We start from the raw sequence: 17,694 nt of genomic DNA on the forward strand, positions 1-17,694 counted from the left end.
CTCCTGAAATAAAAATCAGTAAACTCTTACCCCAGTATCTTAGCACAGTCATCATAGTATTTCATGGAGTTTTTCACAAAACTGAAGCCATTTACATCACAGACATAGGACTGTCCATTAGCACGCAGCAAATCAAAGCCACAAACTGTTTGCTGTTTGTAAGAATAAAGGTTCAAGTCATTGGTCACCTTCCTTAGGATTGCTTATTCTAAATAACATTTATATTTTAACATGCTATTCATCTGAAAACATGACAAAAATATGAGAGATTTTATACTTAGTACCTTTTGCCAGTTCCATGTTAGGTTCACTGATGTCATACAAACATCTTCCTATTTTTAACTTCATATCCCCAACTTGATTTTACCCTCCCTAACAGGGTCCATAGCAGTATCAGTATTGAAGGTCAAGTTCACACATACACAAACTCAGCCTTCAAGATCCACAGCATAAGCAATTATGGGCCTACAAATTCCCCATTCCGACAGTGGTCTCCCCTTACACATTGTTTTTAAGGGTGGCAGGCAAGAAATCACAAAATATCAATAAAAACATTCTTGACCAAATTTCAATTTGACAGGATTGTTTTGACATTGACATTTTTGACATTGACATAATATTGACATTGTTAGTACAGGATACCAGATGCTATTTCAACAGATTACTTTTTTAGATCTCAAAGGTCACTTTGCTGAGTGATAGAGGTTCACACCCTACAGGCTCCAGAATGCCATCACAGCTACACACAGGCAATGAGACAAGACTGAAAGACAGCCTTTCACTAAGACAGGTGAAAGGAGGGTAAGAGATTGAATGAAGTTTTGAACAAAGGAATCTTAAAACTATACAAAAAAGGAAACTATCAAACACTTCAAATAAGGACCTAGTCATGCCAGCACCAAATTAACATTTAATTGGGCCCAATGTAAATACTAGGTAACAAAAGTTACAAAAACTTCACTACTGAACTTGCATTTCTTTAGCTTTAAAACCATTACCAAAATGTGTGAACATACTATGCATCAACCAGACACACTGTGGACCAGCGAAGCACAATAGCAACATGTGAATTCAGGAAACTTATGCAACATAAGCAACCCATCCAGAACTTTTCAATGCATTAAAAGAAGAATTCTTCTAAATTAAAAAAAATATCTGGATGTGGAAGTTTAACTTTACACCCTCCTTGGGAGTTCTGCAGCAATTATCACTGCTGTCTCTGTGCACTAAAACCCTACAGAAGTTTCACGTAATAAACAATTGATTAACACTAAATGTTTGATCAGATAGGAAAGTAATCAGCTTACTTTAAAGGCAAGGCATACTTTCCAAGCAATTAACTTCTCTCTTGCATTCAGGATGACTGGATACCTCACTTCTTTTCCTTCACTATCTCTTTCTACCTTGCCATCCAGAGCTGGAGACTTCCGGGCTTCAGCATGAGCATAGTCTGGACCTACTGTGTACACCTTTATTAAAAAACATATTAAAAAACATGAACTCTTGATTCAGTGTTATTAGATTACATTATATATATGCATACATTTTGCTATATTTATCTAAAATGTGGTAACAACTTCCAAAGATACTATCTGCTTTCATCATGGAAAAGGTCACTCTAAGGTACCTTCCTCAATGGCATTCTCTGCCCTCAAAGAACACCCACCATTTACTGACAAACTAGAATAAAACAAGAGGAGAAAACAGCTGGGGCACAGGTAAAGAAAAATAATAATTATAAAACTTGATGAATAAAAAATAATTTCTTAATTATGGTGGTACAGTGGTAAAGAATAATGTTTTCGTCTCCAAAACATCCGCACAACTTGGAGTGCAGATTAATTTGAGAATTCTTTAATTATGGAAATCTGTCTGCAGGACTGAGTGATTCTCTTATTAAAAAATGTTTTCATATTTTAGGCAGGACTAAACAAAGCAAATATCTGCCTGGTTTCAGCATGACAAGGCAGGGGCTTGAGAGAATGATTGTGCTATCTACTCTAATGCACTTTCGGACTCTGATTCAGTGATCCGCAGATTCGGCATTTGCTGGAAGAGACTTGTCAGCAGCTCTCAAAAATGGGCTACTGTCAATTTAATTAAAAACTAAACTCTGAGCTTTGATAAAGAGGTATTCAACTAAAGCAGATGATTGCAAGTACCGCCAATTTAGTCAATTCAGGCAAGAGGGTGAGTTGGGTGAAGCTGCTTAATATAAAGCCATTAAGTACAGTCTTGTTACCTGAAGAAAATCCATTATTTATTTGGGGTATTAAAAGTCCAGAGCTGCCTCTTGAAGACCACACTAGAACAAGCAGCCAAAGTAGTCCCATCCCTCAAGTTAATTTGCATTTCTTCATGTTGTAAGAAACTTTTCTTTTTGGAAACAGTATGTAAAGCTCTTACACAGAGCTTGTAAACTCAGACTAACCTGTTTCAAAGTGTTGCACAGTATAACCATCTGAAGAGCATAGCTCATGAAAACAGAGCAACTTAGAGAATTTGTCCGAGAATATAAAATGAGCATTCCCCTCACGTATCACCAAATGGAAGAAGTGGCTGCAACTGATAAAACGGCTCTTTGGCCTAAAACTGGATTAGATCTCACACTCTCTAAACTTCCACTTTTTGTCTAAATACAGCGATCTCTCATGCATATTGTAAAACATTTCATGTTTTGTGATAGGCTTAAAACAGCCAGAACTAACACAAAGGTAAAGAAAGCAATCTCCATACATATCTGGCTTAACACCTATTCTATTATTGCTCTATTTTAGCATTCTTTTATGATACCTAATCTTTACATCTGTTAAGAAAATTAATGAAGAGTGAAAATAATTACAGATAAGGTCAATGCATTACTTTCTCCAACTTCACGAATTTTACTAAGTAACTTGTGTTTATCAATTAGAATACTAAGATAGTTGGTAAAATCTATTTCAGCTACAGACTTCTTTGTAACCTTCAGACAAAATATCTAGGCAGCATCTGTTTACACGGGAAAATGTATGCTGTTCTGGCACTAATACAATACAAAAAAGAAAGACAATGTGTTGGGTAATAAGCCACCAGTACTTGATTCTAACATAAGCAAAGCTGCTCTACATTACAAGCGCTGTGCTTAGCTAGAATAAGAATTACGTTCTTTACTTATGAACTGTACCAAAACTTCATTAAAATTAAGCCTTGAGACAAAGATACACTTTCATCTTTAAAACTGACAAGCTCTTAGAGCACTTATTTTTCTAAATATAAGTAAGAACACTCAGCTGTCATACCTTCACATCGGTGCCATCTGTAGGCATGAATTCCTCATAAATATAGGAACCTGTTTTTCTCACACTGCTTTCAGGGGAATAAACACTGCTTCTGCTGCCAATCTGAAAGAAATATTTTTCTATTAATAAACTCATAGGCTACTGACTGAGAAACTTTAAAACTCCTTAAAATAACACACTTGTACTGAGAAAACACTTCCTGTACCAGAGGAAACAAGTAGGTTTTGATCGTTCCCATAAGATTTTTATAACATTCTTGAAGTGCACTGATAGCATATGCTTCTTTTATCTATAAGAATCTGCAGTGCCTGACAATCTACTGCAAGGAACAAGGGTCCTTATTCAATCTACATGTTCTCCTGAAATTAATTTCTCCAATCTGCCACTACTCCTACACAAGCAGGACATGACAGAACAGGCCCCAGCTAACAGACAGGTAGGACAGAATTACTCTGCAATTCTGTTAGGCATATACAACCTTTCAACAGCTTTAGCACAATACCCTCACCTTTCGAAAGAGCCTCTGGCTTCCACCCCCAGCAGATGTTGGATAATAAATGTAAACGTTGTGGTCCTCAGCACTAACTGGCTTTTCTACAAAAGGCTTTTGGAAAATTTCTCCATTCACTTCCACATGATCTTCTCCTTCAATCAAGTTGCATTCTGAAGAAACAGTGTGAAAAACAGAGATGTTGCAATGTATTCATGGAACAAAATTATTAGAGATTAGGGGTAATTTTGCACGTTGAAATAAGAAGATTATGTTATATTTTTGGTTCACTGATTTGTTACTGACTGCACAAAGAGTTAATAATGATCACAGCTGAACACATCTGCTGTAGCACGTCTATATTATGTCACTTTAATAGAATTCTGTTGATTCCCTCAGTGTCAGACAGGAAACTGCCTCCTAGAGATGCAAAAGCTTGCATGGGTGGTATGTTTTTGGAAATGTTTCGAAGACACAGGGTAGGGCTTTTTGCCTCTTTCCTCAGTGACTTTCTCTGAAGTACCAGGGGGATGGCAGACAGACAGTGAACGTGGTGTGGTGCCAGATGCCACAGTACTTTTAATAGGCTGGGAACTGTCTCATGCTGTTGACTGATGCACCTTGCACAGAGCATTACGTCTTCTGGAACCAGGCATCAGGAATCTCTTCACTACTGGTTGGCTGCATGCAGCAGCTTTTTTTTGACTTTTGTAGCATAAAAGAGTCCTTTTCCCCATAGATTATGCAGATATTTTAACCTAAAATTCCCTACCTCTTAAGGGCTACACTACAGTAAAACTTCCATTTTCCTTATTTTTTATTATCTCTTACACTTGTGTCATTACAATCACCTATTGTGGCTCTAAGTTTTCATTTTAGTAGCAAAAGCTGTAAGTTTGTTTTTAGGTATAGAAAAAATTAGTTCCAATTTATATTCAGAGTATATCATCTGCAGATCTCTCTGGACTAGATTTCTCTAACATGGTTGCTTGTTACTTAGAAGGGAAACTATTCAATAGCCTGACCTGTTTCTATCAACATTACTCTCCTAAGTAATGTAACATATGGGTAATGTACACGTGGGTAATGTAACATCATGAATGCTGCTCTCTTTGGTGACACATTAGAATCTCGATTTTGAGTTTGGAGGCCCTTATATTCTGGTAGTTCTATGACGGGTGTAAGAGGATTGTGACCCCAAGCTTCAGAATCATGCTTTTTAGATGCATACTTGTACTGCCTTTGGCTGGGATGGAGTTAATTTTCTTCACAGCAGCTGGTATCGTGCTATGTTTTGAATTTGAAACAGTCTCGATATTTTAGTTATTGCTGAACACTGCTTACACAGCCTCAATGCCTTTTCTGTTTCACATACTGCCCCCACAGCCAGTAGGGGTTAATCCACAACAATACTTTAAATACTGGAGGAGAAATCAACTTCTACATAAACGAATTAATTGTCTGGCAAGTGAAATTTAGCTTTCCACTACATATGTACTGTTCTCCAGTGGAAACAAAGAGATGGCGATGGCTGATACTTTAGTCATCAGTTCTTACCTTGGGGGTTGTTTGGATCACGGTTCAGAACTGCATAGCGAGGAAGTAAAATGCCTTCAGCTTTAAGAATACCATACACTTCTCTCCTAGAAAAAAAGAACAAAAGTTACACAGTAAGATAGCAAATCCTGCCAATATTTGTATTTTACAGTCCGTGAGCAAGAGAGGAGAAAAATATGTAATTTTTTTTTTTTAAATTACACAGGATAAGCTTACACATATAATACCTTACTTATTAATGTAATGCTTTAAAGGTCACTGATACAGGTGTACCTTTGCAGTGATTTCACCAATACTGGTAGAAATGTAATTTGCTATGCCAGTCCCATCCTCTCCACTGTGGCAGTGCAACAGCAATTTACGAAGAACAATTCTCTTATTAAAGGAGGTTATTAACATGAAGACTTGAAAAAGTTTATACAGGACAGCAACCGAAAGCATCCAAAATAGCAAGTCTGCTCACTGTTTAGAAGGTTCCAACGTTTATGTATTTTGCTGAGTATTGTTTTGTTAGTATTTGCTATGCATGATTGCAGCTCCAAAAGACAAATCACTTTGAATAACCACACGATCTTTGAATACCAACAACTTCTGCTAACTTAACAGAAAAAAAGACCTTAAGTCACATGAATTCTGCAATCATAGGAGGTTGTACAGTTGCCATACATGCTTACGCTATCCAAATTTTAAGAGTTTAAACTTTTTTATTTGCTAAGGTTTAGACAAATGTATCAACAAATTTCTACCTTGGTAAATCTTCAGGCGTGTCAATATAACAGCAGTAAAAGAAAAAACACACCTGAAAACATATCCTAGAAAACTGCATATATTAACAAAGCGTAACATTGACTGTAATTTTATTTAGACTACTGTACAATACATTGGAACTGTTGCTATGCAATAACAAGATTCTCACAGTCTCCAACTTAAAAATAGTTTGTTTACAGGTAATTAGTGTTACTTACCTGTCTTGTATGTGATACTGCATATTCAAGTCATTGATTATGAATGGATTCCTGAGTTTTGCATAGGCAACTGCTTTGTCCAGTGGAAATCCTAAAATATTTATTAAGGCAAATAAATTAAAACTGCAAGACATAACACCAGTAGATAGTTTGCAACCTTGATATTCAAGCTTTAGAGTACAACTAGAGATATGGCTTAAGTGAGAGGGTGTTCCCTCAACTATAAGCACACATAACATCAGCTTAAGAAAAATCAGGAAACTACAGCCTAATTTCAGCATAGACTGCCAAAAGTAGCGGTCCTGTCTCCAGTTTTCTCCTCTTCACTCCACATGCCCTCCACTTTCATAGGGCCAGAACTAGGGCTTTTATTGCCCCTGCCTGAAAACAGGATTTTTAACTTCAGCCGACTCATCTTTGGTTCACTGCCAGGCCCACAAAAAAAACTATGTATTAGCAGAGATACATGAACAAGTGGCCAGAGACCCAACACTCCCATTGAGAAAGTAGCATGCCTTCACAGTTATTGGACCAAATAAGTATTAGATCACCATTTCCACTGGCTCCACAAATATTTACCAATGGAATAGCTATTTTAAACACCATGTCAGACAGGACTTTCTCCAGCAATGAAAACAGTATCATTTAAAAAGCTTATATTTTAAATGTCAGTTGTATTATTTTAGATAAGACAAATGAATCACTAAGACAAAGTAAAATCCAATAAAACTACAAGACAAAAAAAAAATAAGAAGATCCTCAAACTGGTTAACATATTTAGATGTCAAAAATATTTATGGTATTATTAGATGATTTACCTTTAGAATGAAAAGAAATGAGACAGTCACATAAAGGCCAGTTTTCTACTGGCTCATTCAAAATAACATCCTCTTCAAATATTACCACAGTTATGTACTTAAACATGGAGAGGCGTTCAAGAATTTCTTTCATTGGTTTGGACTTAGATTTCTTAGCCATTGAACAAATCCCAACTGCGATCTGTCTTTCTGGTGGCTGAAGAGGCAGGGGGAAAAAGCAGTTATTAAGTTTTCTCAGAACACAACAGGGTTTTAGCAGCACAATATTAGAGCAAATACATTCTGTTAAAATTCACGTACTACCTTTAATTTAGTGTTTAATCAGGTAAATTGCTAGCAGGTAACAACCTGCAGCATGACAGAATGCTGCAGTGCATCCTTATGAAAAATGCTTGAAAAAATGAAACTGTTCAATAGCCCTATGCTACTTTTTGTGAGTATCGTATCAGAAACAAACACACAGAATCAAAATCTAAGTCAGAAACGTCCAATCTGAGTTAAATCATACTTATGACTTACTCTGAAATTAACTAGTAATTTGTCTTTAAACTATTTAATTTTTCTACATCTACTTAGTAGTGACAAGGCTTCTCATCTTATTACCTAATATTACAAGTGAATTGTGAAAAGGAAAACTAGTAAACAACAAAATACTGCTTCAGATTTCTGAGCTATTTTGTGCATAGACAGTTTCACTTTTCTTCTGTATACTCTGTATTTTCTTTCATGTTATAAATGTTTAGAAGTTTCTTTCCCTAGTGGTATTCCTAAGTGCAACAGCCAACCTACTCCTCTGTTTAAAAAGAAACAAAAAACCCCCCAGAACAATCCTTTATTTCAACTTACTGTTCTTCTAAAACATAGCCAATTAGCTTCCCTTGCTAACATACACCTACTGAATTGAGCTGTCCGACCTGCTAATTTTGCATCACTTTTCTGCATTTCCAAGTTACTTTTAATCACAGTGTAATGTTTTATTAACACTTCTTGCATTTAATTTTTTCAGACATGCTTGAAATCAGTGAAAATTTAATCGGACTATTTCCTAAAGTGAAATGCTACAGACTAAAAGAATAACAAAATACAGCTTAAAAAAATGACACAACATGACGACTCATGCATAATAAAATTTTTAAGAGTTTATCTTAAAAAAAACTACAAATTGGTAAGCACTGTGCTAAAATACAATTCAGAAAACACTCTGCAAGGATAATAAACTAAAGTATAACTAAAGATTAATTTAGCACGCACTTTCTATACACCAAGACAAGGAAGAAGAATGGAAACATGTAGGATCTTAATGAAAACAACAATAAAATGAGTAAAGAAATGTTGAGTAAGTTCAAACTGAAAAATCAAAAGTTAACTCTGCAGCAGTTGACAACACACACAAAAAAATTCTCAATCATTTTTTGCTACTAATTATCCAAATAAATAAAATGAAGGCTTATGCCATCAAGTTGATAACCAGAATCTAAATCAAGCCTGCAAAGCTGGCACATTAACCTCAGCTGCGCTGAAACTCTGTATTAAGGTCAAGCACACCTACTTTGAAGTTCAGGGTATACTTACTTTTCAAGTGTGCTGCATTTCCAAACATAACTGACAGATCATTATCTGAATATGAACAATTTCCCAATTCAGAACACCATTTCAGTATTAGATTTTTGTGATCTACTGCCATTTCAAAGTAAAATAATGCTAAAGAACATACAGAATAGTACACACATGCCCCTACAGTACATACAGAGTCATACTCTTCCTCCTCTTCTTCCCCATGGTCATAGAAGTGTTCATACTCTGTAGATCTGGCTGAATCCAATAATTCTTCTCCATCTTCTCCACCCACGAAGAATCTAGGAGGATCATTCTCTGTTGCATTAACAGACATGGTTACAAGATCTGTAGAGATCTATGTAGAAGCTGCAGCCGCTTTGGCAGCTGAGATACTGGGCATGTTTCCCGCTGACTCGGGAACACAAAAGTCCCCTGCTCTTTGATGTTGTCTGTGCGGTGCTGCCACTGAGCTGACTTTGTCTGCCAGACAGTGTTTAACTGGTATCATCTGCTCATTATTGGTTTGAGTTGATGCTCCAAGAACCTCGTGATAGGCTACTGCTTCCCTGAGACGACAAAACTTTTTCACCTAAAAGACATACCCAAACAAACAACAAAGAGAAAAAAAAATTGATAAAGGCACATAAAAATAAACCCTTCTAATTTAGAAAAAGTGTTTGGACATTTACAGACCTCTGAGCAAATCATCAGAAATAAAACCGTGCACACTACACATAGTCTACACTTTTAGATGTATGTTTACAACAGGGGGAATAATTTCAAGATATTTTCAAGCTACTGATACAGACGTTTTAAAAATGAGCGACAAAACTCACAAAAGTAAAGTGCATTTTTTGCCTAGCTTAAGAAAGGTAAAGTACAGACTACATCTTTTATATAAAACAAGAAAAATCTTCTCCAATATCTGTGATATATAACTCACCATCGCTGTCATCAGCTGTTTTTTCCCCGAATTTTCCTGATCAAATGGCAATGGCAAACAGAGAAAAATGCTAATGAAAACTATAAAGCCTCCATTAGGACTATTCTTAAATAGAAAACTATTATTTAAAAAACTGAGTGCATCTTCCGTGTATGTGCCAGCCTGATGTTTGCTTATTTATTTCCAAATCAGCATTGCTTTATTTTCACACTGAAAAATTAATATTTACAGAGACGTACACTAGCACTGCCTTCTGTCAAAAGTACTTCTAAGCACTAGTGTACCAGTGAAGTGAACACATATTGTATCCTTTTAAACAGTCATGTGAAAATAAAATCTTGGCCAAATAACTTGTATACAGAAACAGAGACTGAGTTCAGTCATCTGTTGTTTTAACTAGGTAACTGCACTTGCTTGAAGTTCTGCATGGCTTTATACCATTAATCACAATCCACTATTACTACTTAGAAAATGAATAAACAGTTACTTGTTTAGAAGCTCATCTAATCAAATGCTTTAGGTTGTTTATTAGTCAGATCATTATGTAAGTGCCATTCAAAAATGACATCTCAGCAGAACTGAATTTGTCTTTAAATATCTGTGAAAACAACTTTGGCTGTTCTATGAACAAAGTGAAGCAATAGTACATTCCAAATGGTGATCAACCGTTCAGCTTCCTGTGAAAAAGGATAGTAAACAGAGCAAAAGTTACCGCGAAAGAATCTGTCCTACGTCAGGGAGCAATAGGTTAAGTGTAGGTAAACAATACAGCTGTTGCAGACCCAGAAGCTGCAGCCTGAACAACAGACACATAAGGATGCCGGAGTGACAGCAAGGGATTAAAAAGATTCATTTCTTAAACTTATTTGTTATGTTATCTGCTCTCCTTCAGTTCCGCTAATGAAAAATTACTTTCCTTTATAACGTGAAACCATAGCCATTTGTCCCTCAAGCAACATGAACAAAATGAAATTTCAAAAACCTAAATCTTCTTGCTCTCATGAGAGCTACAAATTAGGTACTGAGATAAATCAATCTTGTTTATGAAAGAGTGAAGAAAGTGAGCTTTCCAAATCCTGTTTCTAGCATGCTTCAGAAAGGCAGAGGTTATTGCCAACACACACTGGCAACTAATACAGAATTTTGAAATGGTATTAAAACCAAAAAAGACTCCCCAAAACTGGTAAAGCCTGAAAATGAAGTTTAGCAGTTCCTCTTGCATCAGCTTCCTTTCCCACCACCCAAATTCTGTACATTGGAAACAGCTTTTTATAACCTATGCTTTTCTCATAAAGAAGGAAAAGCAACCACATGAAGAAGATAAGTGGGAGGTCATCAGAAGAGGTTTTTTTAAGCTTTCTTTCCCCTGTCTATTCCTGTAGTGCACTTTGTGAGAGCAGAAGTTGTGAAGTTCGTGTGCAATTAATAACTCATTATTTCACGAGGATCTCTAGCGCTACCTGAGTCTCTTTAACCCAAAGGGATTAATTCTCAAAGCAAGTAGAAATCATATGAATAAAAACTGCAGGGAAAGCACAAGATACGTGTCTACAAATGACACGAAGATATAACCTGACAAGCTTAGTACCCTAACAAACCTATCTGAAACTTAGTGTTTTTCTACCTTCCTAACTCAAGAATCTGGAGAGGGCTGGTGTTATTCGTGGCAAGTACACCTGTCAAGTGGAGCTCCACTTGCGGAAAACAGACTTTTGAACAGCCACACAGTCTGCTTGGAGTTAACAGATTATTTTCTGCAAGACTTACGATGTTGTTCACCCGTCTGAAGGTAGATGAATTACTAGATTGCCACTCCATGCTATTGTCACTGGGCCCCAGAGTTTCCAGACAGTTTGTAAAAATAAGGCCAAAGACACAGGATCAAGGAAAGATACAATTTTCAGGCTTGTAAACTACTGCAGGGACTCACTGAATTGCATATAAATTGGCACTCTGACTGCTGATGGCTATCAGCTTATCTCCCAAGTCAGCAGATGCTATAAGCTACTGTCATTAGCATAAATTTGAGTCAGGATACAATGAATAAATTATTTATTTTTTAGAATAAATGCTTTCAGAGATTGGAATTAAAATTCTTTCCTTCCAAATGCTTTGGTTACCATAAAAAATGAAGAATCCCCTTCTTTCTTGTGGTTTGTGAAACAAAAAAAGTCCAATAAAAGAGACTTGGAAAGAGAAATATGACAGTAAGTGACTGCAACTATAGTGAACAACTTAAGTCTCCTAAAAACACTACAGTTATCTCACATCAAATATGCAGTAAGACCATGCTTGGATAAAAACATGGTTCTCAAGTTGTACACCAAGGAGAAATAATAAATGGCACAGCAAGAAGATGGAGCTGCCTTCCCACCCCAGAAGTACGGCTGATGCTGATGGAAGGAATTTTTAACACACTGTATCCTATGCAGAATACCATCTTGCTGCCCCTGGAACAGTGAAGAGTCTTCCCAGTAGTATTTTTCTGTATGAAGAAGTGAGCAGCAGCATCAACATAGGGGCTGAGATGCCCTATGTTAGATCCTTTCATACTTGGTGTATGAGCATAAGCCTCATCAGACAGTGAAGAGATTAGATTACATGCACGCCTCAACCATGGAAGACTGCAATGCAAGCATTACAAAATCCAGACTTTGTGTTGGAATACACACTGACCCATTTCTACAGAGATAGCATCAAGAATATCCAGGCAACTATCTCCTACCGTGCAATGACCTTTCCAGGTAAAATTAATTAGGTTATGTTCTCTTCAAACCTCGGCTGTTACAAAAGGCTTCCGTTCTACAGCTTACAAATACAAAAAATCTCCACTAATTTTGAAAAAAAACCCAACAATTTAACTAATAGTGTTGTTTCTTAAAGACTTCCAAACAAATGTATGGACTGTTCCTTCCACTTGTCCTAGAAGTTCCTATTCATACCCACCACATGATACATCTTGGACAAAAAAAGAGAAAAAAAAAAAAAGAAAAAAAAAGAAAAAAAAAAGAAAAAAAAGAAAAAAAGAAAAAAAAGAAGAAAACGTTTAAAGAAAACATTAGATCTGCTAATTTTACATTCTCACCTTAAAATAAATTCATCTCAGTTTTTCCCTCAGAAGTTAGACAGCATTAAGATATTGCACTCCAAAGGACAAGTAAAAATCCTAAAGTTTAACTGATATTATTATCACTTACTAGTGGAAAGTATACCAAGCAACATTCTAAATATATAAAATGACACATAGACAAACTTAACATTAATGCACAAATAGGGCTGTATTTGAGTAACAAATTTTGATAGCCTGCTCAGCACTCCAAGTCCAGTGTTCACTCCACTGGTGCACTACAGACATTTCTACACTTCCACAAGTATATTCTAGAAGAGTAAGCCAAAATGTAGTCCTGACTAAGTGTTAACAGATATTCCCACAGTTTTCCTGTTCCCATTACACATTTTTCAGCAGCTCAAGAATCCAGCCCCAGTGTTTCCCATATTTACTTAAAAACACCAAGATTAGCATTCCAGTAACTGTCAGCAACAAATCAGCTCAACATAGCAGCAGTGGTCTGAACAGTTCATGTAAAACCGGCTCAAAGTTTTAACAGCCTTATTCCAAATACTAACAAAAGCATATACAGCTCCTCTATAAATAGAAGCATTTCACCAGGTTTTCTTCTGTCACTACAGCTATCAAGAACAAGTATACACTGCCTCTACTGCACTCTAATGGAAACTAATGGAACAAAACTAGAGTAAAAATGCTTCTCATCTGTTGTCTCAAGAAAAAAACCCAACACATCATACATTAAATACCTATAATACATTTCAAAATCACGAACCACTCAGGAAAACAACTTTTGGAAATGCCATTATAACAAAACAACTACTAAACACTTTGTGACACTTTAACATTGCAGAATTTAACAAACAGCTAACTGTACAAGAAGCGTTGTGGTGCTCATCTATTACATGATTCTGTAAATATACATACATAACAATAACAAAAAAGCCCACTCCCCTGCACCCTCCCTCTGTATTGCTTCTTTTAAAGTTTCAGTTCTTACCACTGTAGGCATATTCAAACTGCTTCCATTACCAGCTTCCTCCAATTCAAATTAAGTAGTTAAAACCCAAATGATTTTAATAACAATTTCTCACGTAGCCTCAGTGAGATAACAAAAAGCTTTCAATATCTTCCTGCTCGAACTGCTATACCATTAACAGTACATTTAACAGCAAAAATATTTTCCTCACTCCGGCTGAGGCATTTTACCTGTTTTATAATTCCAGTTCTGCAACATGATGTATGGTGTAACAAACCACCAAAGACAGACAGTTTGTTGGGCTGCTGGTGGAGCAGAAAGTATGGGGAGGGGGCAACGGGGAAGCAGAGGGGAGACGGGAAGAAGAACGAACCAGCGGAGTCTGAACTTTGAGAGAGCTGAGAGCAGGAACTGTGATCCCCGGTGCTCTGCGTGGATGTGTAACAGCTTTCTACAGATGATTAAAGGAAACTTGGTAATACTTCAGATTTAAACATGAGACTGTAAACTACTAACAAAGCCTGTGCTCAAGAACAGCATTTCCTCAGGTCTGACAGATGACCAGGAAGAGAATGAAGACAGGACAGGCACAAGGCAAAAAAAGTGGGAAAGGACGTCAAGACACCGAAGCTGCTGAAGACAACATACCATACATGATTGGATTATTGCTGTGCCTTACATATGCTCTCCAGTTTGAATATTCAATGTCTACTGTGTCACGCAGTCAGTAACACAAAACATTAAAATTTACATGCAGACAGTGTTCTGTTCTACCACACATCCTGTGAGGTGCCAAGTAGCAGCTGTCAGCCCATTGCTGAGGTGGATTAAATCTAAAAAACGTGTAGAGCAGCTCTATCCCAATATCCCTAAGCCACAAAGAATATTACCGTTTTAGACTGATAATACTTTGTGCACAAGAACAAAAACCAAACAAAAACCAAAACAAAACAAATGAAACAATAATAACAGAAAATACAAAGGGATATAAATGTTTCCAATAATTACTGGAATTTACAAGGTCCAGTGCTATAACAGGCTGATGAAGAAACATGAAACTGAGAAAAGCTTTTAGCTCTCCTCATCAAATACAAACTTCAACACTAGCCTTAAGAAGTTTATCACCATCTTCTGTAACTCAGCTTTGTGAAGGAGGAAGGAATTATGCTGATGTACAACAGAACAGACAAGAAATAGGCTAAAGGTAGCAAAGGAAAAAGATGCAATTATAAAGGCTGCACTACACAGCATTACGGGAACTAAGTCACCTGCTATGATCTTTTATTAAACTAACATCAAGTGCTAGACTTACCAATATACTAACATCTTCCCCCATCATAAATAACCTACACATCAACACAAGCTTTTTCCAAAGTTTCTTTTTCATTCTGTAAGTATTTTCACAGGAAACCAGATGCAAGATTTAGTCTGTTCTTTCCCCCTCCAAATCAAGAAAGGTAATCTTCTTTATCAGAAGAAGGTGAGGCAGACCACTGCACATTCCCCTCTCCGCTGGCATGGGCAAAGAGTGGTAGGCAACCACACAAGAGTTCAATAAAATAAAAACAGCCCTTTGCTCTCCCTGTACTCCATTCAATAGCAGCTGACTTTATCCACTCCAACCAGGAGCCTGCAACCCACTCATCCTCCTCCCAGACTCTCCCAGGACTCCACCACAACTTGCTCTGCTGCACTCCAGCACAGGGACAGCCACACCTTTACTAAATATTTTGTACAGTGTTCCAAAAGCATTACTATCTAGTACTTTTTACATTACTCTAGCAGAAAAATTATAACAGCTCCCATTCCAAAAGAGACTACTCACCCTTCAGTATCACTCTACTGAGACCTGAAAAAAAATTCTGATGAATGAAGAGGAGCCATAAGTCTTCCTTGCCAGGTAAGTGCTTGTATTTGGTTTACATGGCAAGGTTTTGGTAGCAGGGGGGCTGCAGGGGTGGCTTCTGTGAGAAGACACCAGAAGCTGCCCCCATGTCAGACAGAGCCAGTTTCACCCAGCTCCAAGACGGACCTGCTGCTGCTCAAAGCTGAGCCCATCAGTGATGCTGCTGGTCCCTCTGCAAGAATATATTTAAGAAAGGGTAAAAAACACTGCACAGCAGCTGAGAAAGAAGAGTGAGAAAATGTTAGAGAAACAACCCTGCAGACACCAAGGTCAGTAAAGAAGGAGGGAGCGGAGGTGCTCCAGGCATCAGAGATTACTCTGCAGCCCATGGAGAAGATCATGGTGAAGCAGGCTGTCCCCTTGCAGCCCATGGAGGACCCCACACCAGAGCAAGCAGATATGCCCTGAAGGAAGCTTCAGCCTATGGGAATCCCACACTGGAGCTCCTAGAAGAAGCTGCAGTCTGTGGTGAGGACCCCATGCAGGGGCAGGACTTGTGACCCCATAGGGGACCCACACTGGAGGAGTCCATTCCTGAAGGACTGCACCCCGTGGAAAGGACCCACACTGGAGCAGTTCATGAAGAACTGCTTGCAGTGGTATCATGCAAGATTCCCATTCTTGTGACACAGGTAGTGGAGAGGGAGGTGCTAATGTCTTCTCCCTGGCATCCTGCAACAGAATGCATGGGAATGGTTCAAAGTGGCCCCAGGGGAAGTTCAGACTTGATATTAGGAAACATTTCTTTCCCAACAGGGTGGTCAAACACTGGAACAGGCTTCTTAGAGGTGGTCGACACCCCAGGCCTGTCAGCGTTTAAGAGGTATTTGGACAGCACCCTTAACATGCTTTAACTTTTGGTCAGTCCGGAGGTGGTCAGAGAGTTGGACCATTGTAGGCCTCTTACAACTGAAATATTCCTATTCCATTCCATGCCATTCCTTTTCACTCCGCAGTCTGTGGGAAGGACCCATATTGGAGCAGTTCATGAAGGACTGTCTCCCACAGGAGGGAGTCCACCCTGGAGCAGTGGAAAGAGTGTGAGGAAACAGGATTGACAGAGACAAAGCATTATGAACTGACCACAGTCCCCATTTCCCTGCACTGCCTGGAGGGGACGGGGGAATAAAGTAGAAGAGTTGGGAGTGAAGTTGAGCCTGGGAAGAAAGGAGGGGTGGGGGAAATGTGTTTGTAGAATTTTTTCTTATTTCTCATCATTCTACTCTGTTTAATCGGCATTAAATTAAATTAATTTCCCAGAATCGAGTCTGTTTTGCCCATGACAGTAGTTGGTGGATGATCTCCTTGTCCTTATCTCAACTGATAAGCTTTTTGTTGTATTTTCTGCCCCTGCCCTATTGATGGAAGAGGGGTGATAGTGGCTTGATAGGCACCTGGTGGTCAGCCAAGGTCAACCCACCACACTGCTCCAAATAGAATCATAGAATCATTTAGGTTGGAAAAGACCCTTGGGATCATCGAGTCCAACCATCAACCCCACTCTACAAAGTTCTCCCCTACACCATATCCCCTAACACCACATCTAAACAACTCTTAAACACATTCAGGGGTGGTGACTCCACCACCTCCTGGGCAGCCTATTCCAGTGTCTGACCACTCTTTCTGTGAAAACCTAATGTCCAGTCTAAACCTACCCTGTTGCAGCTTAAATGTGTTTCTTGGGCAAAAAAACTATTGCAGTGTTACCTCCACTCTATCTTGTCAGTAAAGTATATGTACAGGTGCTTTTACCCACACTTTTTACAGCTTGGTGGTTAGGACATTTTTCCGATAAACAGAAAACACTGCACTTGAAAACACCCCCACTTGAAAACACTGAGACAGGAGGAAACAGAAACAGTATTTGTCCTGTTCCATTCAACTGTTCTAACCATTAGGCTACCATAATCCAATTTCACTTTTCCCATACACCACTAGTTTTCTTTAAAGGTGGCCACTGGGTTTCTTCTTACAGGATAGGGCTCACTGCTCCGGATGCCAAGCAGAAGGCAGGTTTCTAATGTGCAAAATCTTGACCAGTCAGACACCTACACTCTCAAGCAACAGGAATCCCGAAATACCCACCTTACTGGCATTTCCTATTGAAACAACTCTTGTCAGTGTTACTTACATT

The 17,694-nt window shown here is 38.1% G+C and overlaps 1 protein-coding gene across 11 annotated transcripts in view; it reads right to left on the reverse strand.

Annotated features, from left to right (window-relative positions):
* Positions 1–17,694, reverse strand: part of PPIP5K2 (diphosphoinositol pentakisphosphate kinase 2) — a 53,043-nt gene that overhangs the window by 32,321 nt on the left and 3,028 nt on the right. For 10 of the 11 annotated variants that reach the window (XR_010069205.1, XR_010069203.1, XR_010069204.1 and 7 more), the window contains exons 2-9: positions 8,856–9,254; positions 7,109–7,304; positions 6,291–6,381; positions 5,326–5,411; positions 3,787–3,941; positions 3,279–3,380; positions 1,308–1,469; positions 31–152 (exon numbers count right to left, since the gene is read on the reverse strand). Coding sequence is in view for 8 of the 11 variants with exons in the window: in XM_063321325.1 (XP_063177395.1) it covers positions 31–152; positions 1,308–1,469; positions 3,279–3,380; positions 3,787–3,941; positions 5,326–5,411; positions 6,291–6,381; positions 7,109–7,304; positions 8,856–8,999 (1,058 nt within the window). In the remaining 3 variants the exon portion in view is untranslated. Of the gene's footprint in view, positions 1–30; positions 153–1,307; positions 1,470–3,278; positions 3,381–3,786; positions 3,942–5,325; positions 5,412–6,290; positions 6,382–7,108; positions 7,305–8,855; positions 9,255–13,884; positions 14,006–17,694 lie in introns of those variants that run through there. The other variant, XM_063321321.1, reaches the window with a different exon arrangement.

Source organism: Chroicocephalus ridibundus, chromosome Z (genome assembly GCF_963924245.1).
Source record: "Chroicocephalus ridibundus chromosome Z, bChrRid1.1, whole genome shotgun sequence".
Classification (NCBI taxonomy): Eukaryota; Metazoa; Chordata; class Aves; order Charadriiformes; family Laridae; genus Chroicocephalus; species Chroicocephalus ridibundus.